The 15686-nt window shown below is 38.3% G+C and overlaps 1 protein-coding gene across 2 annotated transcripts in view; it reads right to left on the minus strand.

Moving 5' to 3' along the window:
• Nucleotides 1-15686, minus strand: part of INPP4B (inositol polyphosphate-4-phosphatase type II B) — a 285764-nt gene that overhangs the window by 72389 nt on the left and 197689 nt on the right. For both annotated transcript variants that reach the window (XM_056490189.1, XM_056490188.1), the window contains 3 exons: nt 14859-14989; nt 13645-13749; nt 8486-8594 (listed from right to left, as the gene is read on the minus strand). In XM_056490189.1, the coding sequence (XP_056346164.1) occupies nt 8486-8594; nt 13645-13749; nt 14859-14989 (345 nt within the window). The remainder of the gene's footprint in view (nt 1-8485; nt 8595-13644; nt 13750-14858; nt 14990-15686) is intronic.

Raw genomic sequence — 15686 nt, forward strand, 5'->3', positions numbered from 1 at the left:
TAACTACCTCACTAAGTCTTTCAAAATGGATCATTAATGTTTAATTGTTCAGTGGCCCACACTGTGTTTTGATTAGTCTCAGTGATGTCCAGGAAGTGATGACAGAGTTATCTCCAATAAAAAGCAGTTGCCCAGTTTGCAAGAATAGACAGCAATGGGGTGTGGGAGTTAATTACTTCAAAATCTCACAAATGCAAAATTTCTATTTTCATCTGTTCAAACTACTGCAATTCTTTTGCAGGACTACTTCTCCTATCCCTCTTTCCTCTTCCCCCTTACTAATTATGCAATATTCTCTTACACAATTGCAGACAGCATGCACACACCCACTGGCTCTTGCTGTCATGCACAGCTCCTCACCTGAATCTTTTGTACACAACTCTTCCTTTTATAAAGCCCTGCTTCAGTCTTTCAGAGAAACTAACCAAAATCTTTTTCAGCTTCAGATTAGCACAGGAAAATTAGATACCAAGCACCTGCTGGCACATCACTAATGCCAGAGGAATGTACATACTATTCCCAGCTGGTTCTGTTTGTATCTCCCTTCTCTCCTCTCATGTCTTCTCATCATAAATACTTCAGTCCCTTCAACTCTTTCACCACTGATTTCTTTAATTCTGCACGCTAAGACCCAAATATTGCAACTTGTATAATCCTCTGAACTTCGTGCATTGCACTTAATTTCAATCTTTTTTCCAGATCCCTTCATTCCCCCACTTCCCCTTTATGTCTTCTACTGAATGACTTCCAGTTCCTTCTCATTAGTTTTCTACAAATTAGAAATTAAATCATGATGGGCCTCTTCCAATTCAGCATTTACTATGATTTTGGCAAAAAAAGATAGCTTCAAGCAGTCTTAAAATTAAGGCTCTTGTTTACATATTTTGCTGAGTTACAGTCCCAAATTCCCCAATACCCATCCTATTTTTCTGTCTTTCACCAGTGTCTTCATTTCTATACACAATTCTTTGCAGAGGCAGTCAGGATGAATGGCATCTCAGTGAGTAAAGCTCAACCATGCAACCAGCCATATCTAAATTATGATGCATTTCCAACTTACATGAGCTACTAGACTCATGTCTAATAGAAGTCATAATTTTAAGTATTTCAGCAAAATGAATCACGTAAACGTTCTCTGAATTAACAACATCAAATAAAGAAAAAAATAAATCTGTCCCTCTGAGTAATGAGGAAACTGCAGCAGTTCTACTTTGAGGTGGTCACATTGTTAATGAGATGGACTTCCAGAGTCAGATCTAGCACTACATTCACTGAAACACTCAAGCTACCAGGCTCAGTAGACAGGACAGGAACAAAGAGTAATAGTCTATGTTAACTGTAGTGAAGACATAGTCTTATAAAAGCCTTGACACTTCTCTACCTCATCAGGCCTCTCCCTCTCTCTATCAAACAGTCTTTTTGCAGGCTGAATCTGGCTAATGCTGTTATCAAGCTCACCATGCACATACTCCTTTCTGGGATTTCCCTCAGTCTTTAAATCCCAGATAATTTTCACTCATCTCCCACAGCTCTAAGCTTCACTGAATATTGCAGCAGAAAAGCTACAGACACCACAGTAAGAAAGAGGGAAGAGTGACACTAATGATGTGGGCAGTTCTCATTGCAATAAAATAAATCAGTGAATTAGTGAAGAGAGAATGACTCTTCAGAATGAGGTGTACTACCAGACTTCAGTACTTGGCTAATTTAAACATTTCTGGAACCCCAGAAAGCATGACCTAACTTCAAATATTTTGTTTCTCTCATAATTTCAGGGCAACTTCCTCCATCCCCCTAGGAAAGTGTGTAATTATTTTTCAGAAACAACACATTTGGGAGCATTTAAAGTTTCTATTGTTTTCATGCTGTTGCATCTATGACTAGCTGAGGTTTCCTGCAGCCTTACCTTTAATGAAAAGACATTACTACTTACAAGACAGTGACATTCCCTCATCTACACCTGCTTTTAAAGCTTACTGCTGCATATACCTCAGGTATGTAAGTACTATTAGTTAGAAGAGGCAGTTGCCAATAGAACTTACAGAGAAACTTTTCACAGGCATCCTAAGGCACAAATAGATGAAGCTTTTGCATTAGGGTAAGGGCCACATGGGTAGGTCCAGTGCAGAATATCAGCAGCATAATGAAAACCTACCTCTGATATGTAAATTATGACTCAGGTACCTTTTGAAAAACTCTATAATAATGCCTTCTGGGTTAAGGTCCAAAGCTTTCACTAAGCACATAAAACCACATTTGATCATTTCCATATATTGGCACCATCTTTAACTATGAACACATGACTGCCAGCAGTCATTTCAGTTTTAAAATTGCTTTATGGACATCCACATGTAATTTGATGTCTCGGGGATGGTTTATATCCCACACCCATTTTTGGTTTTGGTTTTGTTTTGTGTCCAGAATATTCACTGCCTTCCCTTGCTCTGGGAGTACCGTGATGGGTGAGGGACAGCCCGGGTTCTGTGGGGCTTGGGGGCCTGTTGCCCTAAGGTTTTTGACTGTTTCTTTACTTTTGTTTTTCCTTCAGCATCATGACTGGGGCTTGCCAGCTTACTGCTCTGCTCCTCTGCTTGTTTGGGAGCCCAGGGCTGGCGCGTGCTGCTCCAGGAGCCGAATCCCTCCCAGCCAGGCCATTCCTTCTGCACGGTGGAACAACCCCAGGACCAGCCATTGCTGGTGAGCTATCCAAGGGAGCCATCCCCTGCATTGGGATTTTTGCTACACTTCAACCCGACATCCTGTGTCCGCTCCACCCCCACAGTTCCTGGCACGGCTTCGGGGTCTTCGCTGAACTTTGTCACCCCAGGTGTGCTCGCCTCAGCTGTTCCCACCTGCTGCTCTGAGGTTGCTGCAGTCCATTACACCACCTAGAGGGGCAATGGCTCTTTCCCGTGGCTGTGCCAAGCAAACCCTTCTCTCCTCTCTCCCTCCCGCCGCCGGAGCCGCCATTGCCGTGTGGGGAGGCGGCCGCGCCACAGCGCCCCCTGCAGGAGTGGAGGACTCATCGCCCTGCCCTGCCCAGCCGGGAGCCAGCAGCGCCCCCTGCAGGAGTGGAGGACTCATCGCCCTGCCCTGCCTGGCCGGGAGCCAGCAGCGCCCCCTGCCGGCTGTGCCTGGAACCGCACCAAGGGGAAAGTGCCTGACAGCAGAGAGAAGGAGCAGGTTCTGGTTTGGTTAGTCCTTTTCCCATAGCTGTGCCTGAAAGCCCTGCAATTTCAACGTTATAATAATTCATATTTTCCATTCCAAGGGATGTTCCTGCCTTCCTTAGCAGACACCCGTCTCTCAAACCAAGATATTTGAATAAATATTAAATTGGCAACGTTTTAAATTCTAGATTAACAAAGTTTTTGCTTGAGAATAAATGATGCAATATGGTAAATTTCTAATTTATAATGAACCTCCGAGTTACTCCACTCCTGCTGTTAACTGCATAATTTGTGTCACTTAGTTAAATTGTAACCATCTGGGCATGGCTTAAAATCTTCCAGCAATGAACATTTGACCTCCCATTTTTCGCAGCCAAACCCACAGACATTAGCATCAAGAACACAGTTAAGGCACAGACAGCAAGTGCATCTACCCCTGGATAACTTAAATTTTATGCACATTACTGAAGATACCGATTCAGTGGCTTCCTTGTGTTCTGTCTAAAGTGAGAAGTTAGAATAATAAAAAAAATGCTACATAAAAAACACTGGATAATTCATGATCTCAGGAAGTCAAACTCAACCAGCTGATCAGAGCTGAGGTTATGAAAACAGGCTTGAAAGAAACTAGAAATTTGAATTACTTAGGTATTTTATTTCCTTAAGACTCCTTTACCACATTGGAAATTCTAACTTGGAATAAAAGGAAAATTGAATGATTCTATTAGTTCTGTCTATGATGATCCAATGTCCACAAATCCTTATCTTGAGGCAAATGGCTAAGGCTGTGTGCACAGAACATTTCCTCCTGCTCCTCCATTTCTCTTCATTCCTAACTCCATGAAGTCAAATCTTTCTCTATCACACACATGTATACATGCAAAAAATAAGGTAAAGTGAGTAAAGAATAACATGAGAAGTGTTAGGCATGACAGGCATTTCATTTGAGAATAAAGGCTATGATCAGATCTAACTCAGATCTTGATTATTTCAACATCTCTGGGACTTTCTGTGAAACAGAACAATTTCTGATTCCTCAGAGAATGGAAATGGGTTGAAGGCTATAGAATTGAGGCAATAGGAACACAGAATATTGAACATTAATAAAATCTCTGGTCACCAAACAAGTACGTTACTGAAGGAGCACATCTCATATCTTTACTAAAAATCCAAGCCTCAAACAGAAATAGTCCTTTTAGACTGCTCAAATCTAAATTAAATTATTATAGTTTTGTGAGAAAAAAGCGCCTAACAGAAAATCCTTTTCAATAGTGTTCCAGTTTCAATATTTTGTGAAATTATAACAGGGTCCTTTTCAAACAGGTTCCTAGAAATTATGAATAAAACCACAGTGAATCACAGCACCTAATGCAGCTTGTGGGACACCTCTTTTTCTCAATGGTTAGAGCTGGGGCATTAAAAAGTTTGCAATCATAAGTGGACGTATTTTGGTTAAAACAGAGATGATTAAATTAGATTTTAAATAAGAAAAAAAGTCCTTTGCGTATCTTGAAAGTGATTTATGAACACTTCAAGCAGTGAGGCATTATATGGGTATAACTTCGAGAATGTCTGATTTAAATGTTTCTGCACAACTGAGCTCTGAAAACAATCATTTGCTGTGCCATCTAGACTGATGAGAAGACAAGCCCTTTCATTTGCTGGAAGCAGAAATAATCTATACTATCAAGCCAAAAAAGACTGCATCTGAACAACTGACTGACTTTCTCTTTTATACAGAAATAGGAAAGGAAAAAATGAAAAGAACATGCCAATACAGAATAATGAAAATTATTCTAAAATAAATGTATATCACACACAAGTAATTAATATTCTGCAATTATTCACCATACTTCAATCATCATATTTCAGTTACTTTAATGTAAATTTTGTAAACAAAAATTTCAAAAAACTATCAATTTTTCTTAATCATCTTATGAAATTCACTGCTTGCTACTAAAGGGACAGATGTACTAGAGCCATGCCTCATATACTTGACTGATGTTTATAGTGGAAGGGCCTTTGATCTGCCTTTTTGGTACAGATAAAGAGTAGTATGTGAATGGGTTATAAAGCAATGGAACAGGCTTCAGATCACACATCAGAAAGTTCTACATTTTTCACCTATAAAAAAAGTGCCTTTCTTGCTCTTATTTCAGACCCTTTTTTTAAAAAAAATGCCTTTTTAAAATTTTTTAAATGATCTTCCTGATGGCAATAAATGAGAGATTAATTGAATGAACTGCATTTTTAAAAAATATTATTACACAGGGCTTTCCCTTTGTGCAGTAGAAATTCTGTGTGGTAGAAAACATGCCAGCACTATCTTCAGATAAACATTTTCCAGATTCTTCTGTTTGATAAACTTTCACAAAACATATGTCACAGTCTTGTTTGGCAACTGCAGATGCTACCAGATAACAGTTCCTCTTCTCTGTTAATTCCACAAGTCTAAGATTGAGCAAGAAATATTTTGCAATATGCTGACACTGCTGAAAATTTTGATAAACTGTTCTAATAATCAGGCTGAAGGTCAAAGACATGCAAGGCATTCTGTTAGAACTTGAAAACTACCAGGGTTGCCTGAGAACTAATCTCTTCCCACATCTGGCTCTAGGTCTTCAGCTCTGTTAGCCTAGAGGAAGTGGCTGCTGAACCTGCATTTTTTTCTGTTTGTTCTATAGTCTGACTGATTTCTCAAGGTGTCACTTCTTCCTTCAACAAAATCTTCAGAAAATCTGCCCCCATTGTAAACCAGAAAATTTAAATTGCAAAAGGTGCCCTTGGGAATGCTATGTGTCCTCAAAGCATTCTTTATGCAGTGAAATAAACAGGTGCCTACAAAATAACACTGTTGTCACCACAGCAAAATAAATTTCTCCATGATAAGATTGGGAATGGTCCTTTCATGTATTTATTTAAAGCAGATCCCCTCCTGAATATTCATTAAGTGAGATTGTATTGAGAGCTTGCTTACACACGTTTTTCAACTCACATAAGTTCTTGAAGTTGCAATACCAAAACATGGAGTTTTCTCTGAGTTGCCCTCAAAAACAGCAGAAAAGATGAATTTTGGAAGCTTCCTCCTTTCTGCTTTGTGGTAATTCACACACAAGTGACCATTTCCCCAGCTCTGACAAGCGATTAGGTGAAAACCGCAGTGCACTCTTTTCAGTGTTCTAACTTGAGTTTGCAAGCCTGACTCAGGCCCTTTTTTAGGAAAAGTCTGACAGGAGAGTAACATAGCTACTCTAGTTATAACATCCTGAAGACAGATTTTGCTTTTCCAGAAGCCAGAAACACAAATAAAACTGTCAGAATAAACTTCTTGTGCTCTGTCCTTAAAAATTGCCAAAACACAGGAGCTTCTGAGGGATGCAGGAAAATCTAAGCAGAAAGGCAAACATAAGGTGACATGCAGGTTCTTGAAATAAGCCTGAAATGCCTTGATAGAACCTGCACAAAGCTCTCACCCATCATCTCCTCTCCCCTGTTACCAGCAACTGAGAAACATGGGCATTGTCTATGCTGCCTATGAGATATTGCAATGTGTGTCCTTCCAGGAAGATATTCTCTTCCCTATAAGACATTTTCTCTTTTCTCCAATGAAGATAAATCACAGAGGATAAGTTATCTCACAGCTATCCTCCATTTTGGGAAGTCACAGTCAGCCAGCATGGATATGCTGCAGGACTGAGCTAGTGAGAAATGGTTCTGAAAGCTGAGCACTGTGAGAAGTGCAATGTTCTTTATATCATATGACTTTAAAGGATTATGTCTATTCTATGGTTTATATCTTACAGCTCCAGTAATAAATTATTTTGATAAAACCCCACAAACCACTATTTCAACTACATTAATCAGACAGTAAAGGAGCAGATACTTTAAGAAATGTCTTTAGACATTTTCTTCAGCAGAAAGCATGTACTTTGTAGGCCTCCATATGATGGGAATAAGGCTGCCCATACCAGTTTGCTGACAGCAGAATATTAACACAAAGTTCATTGATGTGTCTCATGTGATCAATGATGTACATGTTTCATTGGCAGATTTCAGCATCAGAGGTGGTCAGGGAGATGAAATATTTTTGAAGATTTAACAGAATTTTTACATTGTATAGGGCAAGCAAGACCCCCTCAATAATACAGCTTTCAAAGCAACAAGCTCTTCTGGGTTTTGTTTGTTTTTAATATTGATGCCAACTCCTATTCAAACTAGAAGTCAACAGCAGATTTGTATAATTTCCCTTTTATTATTTAAGATAGTGTATCCATGAAACTTTTTTGAGCCTTGAATATAATGGAATTGATTTTCTGTGGACTGTCATGATGACTTAGATCAGAGTACTTCCTTCCTGCATTCTCTTGGGAATGCTGTAACACCTCAGTCAGCACCATCAGTGGAAGCACTGGGTGCTGCCAGTGACAGCTGTGCCTGCTTGAAAATCTTAGCAGCCATAGCAACAAACACAAATACACCCAACTCTTAGTTAGGAAAAGATGTAACTAACACTTCTGTGCATGTTCAACAATGAACAAAGCATTTCAGTTCCACAACAAACTGAAATCTTTATTTTTGATTAGTCTTATTTTGGCTTTCTGAAGATAAAGAGTAGTTTGCTTTTTCCAGAGTACTAAAACAACTTTTTTCTTAGCATACACCCAGGGCTGTCAGAAATAAAGTTGCTACCTTAAGCTACAGTTTCTGTATTTAAAAATTATCTATCAGTACATTCCTTTTAGCACAAAAATTGCCAAAGAGATGCCTCATTCTGAACATCAGGTTTTCAAACACTGATGTACCTCCAGCTTCTTGAAATACAAGTTAAAAAAAAAAATCACAATTTTGAATCATTAAGGTTGCCCAAGACCTCCAAGACCACTTAGTCCAAGCTTTGACAGAATAACCACCACATCAACTAAACCATAGCACTGACTGCCAACTCCTATCTTTTCTTGAAGAGATCCAGGGATGATGACTTCACCATTTCCCTGGGAAGTCTGCTCCAATGCACAACAACCCTTTCCATGAAGAAATCCTTCCTGATGCCCAACCTGATCATCCCCTGGCACAGATTGAGGCCATTTCCTGTGTTTATTCAAAACTAGACTTAACACTAAAAGTAGACCATGCTACAATTCTCAGCAAATCATGAAAATAAAGGAAATATTTTATGAATGCAATGTCCAATCCTACTAGATTTTAATCTTCCATTCATTCAGCAGGATAAACTCTTTTGCTCCTCAGTGAGCTCACAGCATTTTAATGCAACCTTAGCAGTATTTTCCAAGCTACCAGAAAGAAAGAATACTTACTTTCGTCTTTCTGCCTCAAATTTACTCAGCAGTTTCCGTAGACCACCATTCTTAAATCCTTGGAAATGAGCTGCTGGGGCTCCCACGGTGATAACATCATACAGAGCATCTGGAATGGGAATAGAGAAACACAGACATTTGAATGCTCCTGTTCCCAAGTCATGGCAACACCGTGACATCTACTCTACAAAAAGCAAGGACAAGTCTATATCATTTCCAGGGAATAACTGATAATCCATGTCCCAAGAGCTAATCAATCTTTCCATACAGCCACCTGCACACTTTAAAAAGGATCATCTGATTTATGGCTACATCTAAATTATGTGCCGCAGTGTAGAACAATATTCCAGCTCTGCAGTTTACAAAGCTGCCAAGTAAATTGGCCCATTGTGTATTTCACTTTATTGCCCCTTTCATTATTTAACTTGTAGTCATGTTGAGACGCACAAATTCAAGCATTTTAGAGTCAAAAGAGACCATTATGATGGAATAGCCTGACTGAATAATAGAGGATACAGAATTACAGCTAATGATTCTTGCATCAAGCTTATGTCTCTTGGTTGAGTGAAGGCATCTCTTTGTTTAGGCATCTAATTTTGATTTAAAGATTGCAAGTGACAATGAATTCACTGCATTCCCAGAGAAGTCAGACTAGTAAAACCCTGATTTCTAGTTTGAATTTGTTTAGATGTAATGCTAATGTACTTTCAGATGTAATGGTGTTAAATGCTAAATTGGAGAGCCCTGCTCTATGGCATACATTAACTTTTTATATATGCTTATGAACTCAAAGTTTACTTTCTCAGCTGATAAGCTACCAGAATAGGAAAAAAACCCCCTACTACTAAAATTCTTGCTGAGTAAACAAACTGTTTACTAATACCTAATACCTTGTTACATAGGGGATGAACTTTTTGTGTGGATATATGCTTACAGAACTGGAGGTGAAACATGAATTTTAAAAGAGCTTGTGATTGATTGTTAATGCAGAGATGAAACTTAAATTACATCTCACACCACAGTAATTATTTCTTCAAAGTTTAAATTTACATTTACACTAAGTACCTGTTTTGTACCTGAACTTACTGGAGGTAAAAACATACGGTTTAGAATGCCTAATTCTCAAAATGTATTTCTAAAGGGAACATTACAGGATGTTTTTGAGAACTGTTTTATTCATCAAGGAAATTTCCCATGTAAATTAAAATCTAGTCCTCTCCTAAAATAGAACTTTTATTGCATTCTGATGATAAATATCCCTAGAAGCAAGAACACTGTACAAATGATTCACAGTTAATGAACTATGCTTTACTTCCCAAGCTGAATCTCAGAACATATTTGCTCAAATTGATTTGAGCTCTAATGAGTTGGTGACTCTTCAATATCCACTTAAAAGGAGAGGTGACATAATTTCATTAGCCTAAGGTGAGTTTCAAGATTCTTAAATAGCCCATTCTTTCAGGTCTTAATACAGACTTATCCATAATACATATTCTTCAGCTATTAGAGCTCCATTGGTACTTGATAATAAGGAGTTCTATTGCTTAAAATCAAGATAAGAGATGAACTCATCAGGATTCTGAATATGTTTAGAGATAACTTATGAAATGACAGGAAGACATTTAAAAAACTAAACTCTGGTTCTGATTGTTTTAAAAATACACATGTCCCTGTTTATATAGTTACTTTGGGAGAGGGGGTGATTTATCCAGAAGGGAGTCTTTATTCATCCTGTGGTCTCTTCTCAGCATGGTTGAGGAGCAGCTGTCTGAGAAACACACCCAGCACAGCTGAGCACCTGCCTCACACAACCTTCATGGGAGAGGGAGGATGGCCAAGGATGAGGAGCAAACATCCACGCCTGGTGATGGGCACAGGGCAATCTCACTCCCACTTCCCAGAGCTCAGTGCAGCAGAGAGTGCTGCAAGGCTTGGGAGGAATGCCTTGTGATGTGCTCTACTTACACACCACTGGAGCTCCTTGGGAAGGATGTTGTCTTGGTTTGAAGGACAGGTATCTGTCTATAAGGGCAGAAGCTTCTCTTTGAAATGGAGAATGTAAACTTCTTTCCTCCAAATTATTATTATAATTTTGAAATGAAGGGGCTCTTAGGCAAAGATATGGGGATTAGGAATAACAGTTCTTTACTAGGAAAATTAAAATAGAAATGCAGTATTACAAAGAACAATCCCAAAACACTGACAGAGTTAGAATCCAACTTGACACCCTGTCAGTCAGTCAGGGTGTTGGCACAGTCCCATTCAATGGTGGCTGCATCCTCCTGCAGTGGCAGATGTGGTTCAGCTGAAGCAGTGGTCCTGGAGAAGGGTGCAGGTTTTTTTCAAGGTTTAGGGATGATGTGGAAAAGGTTCGGTTTTCCTCTGGAATCCAATGGAAAGAAGGTATCTTGTCTAAAATTTCAGTTTTTTATCTAGGCAGGAAAGACTTGGCTTTTCTCCTTGACTGGAACATCTCCCAATGGGATGATGTAATTTTATCAGTCATACAGTGGGACTCAATGGCCCATTAACAGATACTTCCTTGGAGGGAGGATGGGTTGTGGAAAAGATAAAGGTGATTGTCCCAGCTAGTCCTAAAGATGGCCCATTAGCAGATAATATGTGCCACAGAGATAAGGAACCACTACCCCACTGGGCTTCAACAGATGGTGATAGAATACACATTTCTGGCCACATCCACTCAACACAGATGTGCAGTGTCAGCATCAGTGCACTGCTACAGGAGTGCTCCTGTATGTAATTCATAACCATCAGGCAAGAGCAGGCTACTGCTACCCCTCTGCAGAGAAGACAGAGCTTAAAATGCAGCAAAGCTCCACAGAAGCTGTATCTTGTTGTCAAGAACAGCTCAATCCTAATTTTGAGAAACCCTGCCTGCCTCCACAGGAGGCAGTCAATGTCTCAAACTGGCTAGATGCAAAACAAAAATCAGTTCACCAAATCTATTCAAAACAAGCATATATTGTAAACAGGAACAAAAGCAAAGCTATGTCAATAGATAGATTAAAGCTCTCTAGTATGATGAACAGAGCACAATGTGGTGTTTATCAAATGGACAGGAATACCATTGACCCATAGGAAAATAGTATTTTTCTCAAAGCTATTCCTACTGAAAGTTTAAGCACACTTTCTCTTCCATGTCAGTACTCAATAACAACCCAAATCAAAGTTCAAGAAAAGTAAACCTGTTATACATGTCGAACACCAAAAAAGCATATGCCAATGTCTATATACAATAGATGGGATTAAAATCTATCTAGCATTCCCAAAATTAAGATATCCAATAGTGTAAGGGTTAATGACAGCTCTATGCTGTCATTAGCTGGTTTAAATGCCACCTCTATGAATTTTTATACTTCCCCTTCCAATGTCCATCTCCTGGTTATATTCCAGGTGCCCTTTGATATATGCCAAGCAAAGCATGAGCTGAGAAAGACCAACTTAATATCGAAGTGCTGCCTAGTCCAGATTGATTAGCAATTGCTAGAAACTGTTCAGACTGTATGTATCTAATACAAGGCACAGTGAACATGAGTTAAGTAAAAGAGGCAGAGTTTTATAATTTAAAGATCCAAATTTAGAAGACAACTAGAATAATTCTAACATTTATCTCTTTCTGTACCCTTTTTGATTATGGATTAACCATGTGCCCCAAGCAAAACGGTTTTGGAGAAGAAAGGGGAAAAGTCATAAAAAACCAAAACAAAGCTCTAGTACTGTAAAAGTCATTGGTGCTTAACTAAATCACATATTTCATTCCACTTTTTATTTAGCAAATAGACATACAGTGTTCTGTTCACAAAGGGGTTTTCTTGAAAAGATACAATATTAAGCTTCTGGCCACCATTACAAACCTAAAAATGCTTTTGAGTTAATTAACTTAAAAACATTAAATTAAAATCTCTATTGTCACATTATGTAACTATAAATCCCCATCTTGTTGAAATGTTTGGAGAGACAGTTTTTTAGTAAAAGAAATGGCAAAATATTGAACCAAACAGTACCTAACAGATAATTGGAAGTCCCTGTGTTCGAACTTGGAGGGGATGAACATCAGCCTCACACAGTATAAAACAGGAGTTTTAGCACTGTTTGTACTTACTGTTTTACAGTCTTAGATGCAGAGGGTATTAATAAGGCAAAAACTTTACAGAATGTAATTTCTGTGTTTGTAGTGACAGCAAATTTAACAGATCTCAATTTATCAACAAATTATTTACTTTGCCATGATTTGGTCATATACACATATATATATATATATATCAGTATAATCTTCCATCCTTAAAGGAAGCTGCAAGCAGCAACAACTGAATTGTGTGTTAAAAAGAACCACTGATGATATTAGACAAAGTTATCCCCTTTCCAGGAGATGCTGGAAGTTTGCAGCATTTTCAGCATAATCATTTTCACTTATCACTGAGAGAATGCTTACATGGGGTAGGTGGGCATGACAGGGTAGCACTGCATAAGCTGATTTAAAACCAGAATCAGTTCTAGGCTCTTTCCAACTTCCTAAGAAATAGGATAAATTAAGTTTAGAAGTAATACTGCCCTTTATGGAAACATGTAACTCCCATCAGCTGGGCTGATGAGCTCATCTCAGCAATCTCTGGAAGGAAAAGTACTGTACTGTGCTCTATCACTATCTCTGGTGGCAAACTGGTGGGGAGTTGGAAAAAAAGCCACCTGGAAACAAGAGTATGAAGCCTGGCTTTTACAGCATTATGGATCACAATGGAAAATAAAGTGGGTGCTCAAGAAGGATGTGAGCATTGTGCAGTGTATCACTAGAAATTATGACAGTATCAGTCCTGTACTGCTACAACAGAGTATTTTTAACATGCACACGTTACCTATACATTTTTAGTGAGCATATATTCTGCATTTACTTATTTGCTTGAAGTGTCATAGGAACAAAATAAGCACATCTCTGCAATCTAATTTAGAAAGGAACTTAGAAGAAATTCAGTTAAACATGCCTTATTTTTCCAAGATCTGCAGTAAATGTCCACGACTTGTGGCATCAGAAGATGAGGCAGAGAAATTCCTTGCACAGCTTTAACTCTGGATCTGATTTCTAAATTTCAGTGTAACTGGATTTCAAAGCATACACTGTCATACTTGAGGAATTTCTTTACCTTTCAATCGAGGACTATGCACATGCATTCTTTGCAGATGAAGATTTATTGGGATGAATTCTAGTGTTTTTTCTCCTTTGCTACAGCTTGACTTAAAGGAAGAACCTGAAAAACAAAAGTTTAAAGAATCATTGTCTTAAGCACCCAAATGTTTTTGTACTCCTTTTAAAGTGAGAAAGATAGTTGTATGTCAGGAGTCTTCTTTAATTAATTTTAATGTGTAATTGTATATTACAAGATGAAAGGTTCACTAACTGAGTCTCAGCATGTATCCACACTGGAAGCAACAAACCAGCTTTTAATTCACAGAACAATCCAATTTTTTATTCTAGGAGATAGATACCTTTCCCTGCTGTCTGAAATTAGTCTGCTGGAGAAAATGTAGCAGTTAATGTTTATTCTGTGCTAAAACCACAAGGGTACAGAGCTAAGATGGCACTGCATTTTTCCAAGTAATGTTTTTTTCTTCAAAGAAAAGTATTGTATTGAATAGGCTGTGCATTTTTCCTAAAATCTCAAATAAAGAAACAGAAATTATCTTAAGGAAAGCTATAGATTAGTTCACAGGAGGCATGATGCCTTGGAAAAACAAAAAAAATATTAGTATGACTGCATATTTCAAAAGTAGGATATTATGAGTAGTTGTGTGGAGTGTAAAGGAATATAATTAAAGTCTGACAGCATAAAAATATAATCTACTAGAAGAAATTCGATACAGAATCTGTATAAAATAAAAGGGTATAGATTAGGAAAGAGAGGTGGTCTTGTCTTCTAACACAAGCAACTTAACATTTTCCTAAGTCACTTTTTTAAAACTTTATGATTTTGCCAGCTATTAATTATTAGAACTAAAATCCCCCTCATTCAGACAGAATTTAAAAATAAACTTGGTCAAGGTTCAGCCTTTTTTTGAAACAATCACACGAAAAGGTAAAGGAAATATTTTAAATTGTTTTTTGCTTGCTCAGTCCTGGCACAACCTGGGCAAAGACAACTACTACACTGAAGACATGCATGGAAATCTCATGAGGTTGAACAAGACTGTCTGTGCCCCTAATTGCTGCATATTAAAGCTTCCAATCCAAACCATCCTATCACTCTACGACTTTTATGTGTTTTCTTCCTGAATACACCAGTATTTCACAGCTAACAATCTAGCAAATCCTTAAAAGTTCCAGAAAGGAGGCTACTTCCATAAAATCAGAGATTCCTACCTGTATGCTTCCCAAGCTCTGCAAGAGTGTCCTGGTACATGCTCAACATCTGATCACAGTGAGCAATTACACTTCTGCGCATGTTGTCCCAGTGAGGAGCAAGCTCTCCCAGGTCTTTAAGTTCCTGATTCCTGTACCAAAAGGCAAAAAAAGAAGGCATTAATTCATTAATCCATTAGGATTCATCCTAGTTAACCTTAAAAATTTGTTACAAAACATCAGGAAGATTTCCTAATTGAAATAAAATCGGTTTTCAGAAGGCTTGTAAGATCTGCTTTTCATCTGTTTTACAAGTACACAATAAAGAACGTCAGTAGATAATGCAGTGATTTTTTTCTTCAAAACTCATCTGGTATAAATGCAGTAACCTTCAAGCTGAAATACTATTTCTTTTATGGAGGAAATAAGGCTTCCAGGCTCCAGAGAGTTGTGCTCAGAGCAGGTGACTTTGTGTGAAGAAGAATTAAAACAACATTGGAAGGAATACAAAGTTTGCTTTTCCCCAAAAACTTTCAGTACAGCTGTTTTGATACACTACTCTTAACACTTCATAAGCATATTTCTAGCAGTGTTTCTACAAAAGCCATGTTACACCAGCCCTCACCACATTTCTTCAGCATTCAAAACAAAACCTACACACACAAAACCCCAACATCAGTCCCCTAAAATGTCATGTTCAATCTTACAGTGTTCAGCAGGTCAAAACAGCAGTGCTATGGTAACCAAACATGCCACTGGAAATCCAAAAGGAAATCCTGTAGTAAAATATCAGTTTTCCTGTACACTCTTGAGAGCTGACCTGAGTTAAACAGAGATCATTTGAATTTC

The sequence above is a fragment of the Oenanthe melanoleuca genome, chromosome 4, assembly GCF_029582105.1.
Source record: "Oenanthe melanoleuca isolate GR-GAL-2019-014 chromosome 4, OMel1.0, whole genome shotgun sequence".
NCBI classification, from domain to species: Eukaryota; Metazoa; Chordata; class Aves; order Passeriformes; family Muscicapidae; genus Oenanthe; species Oenanthe melanoleuca.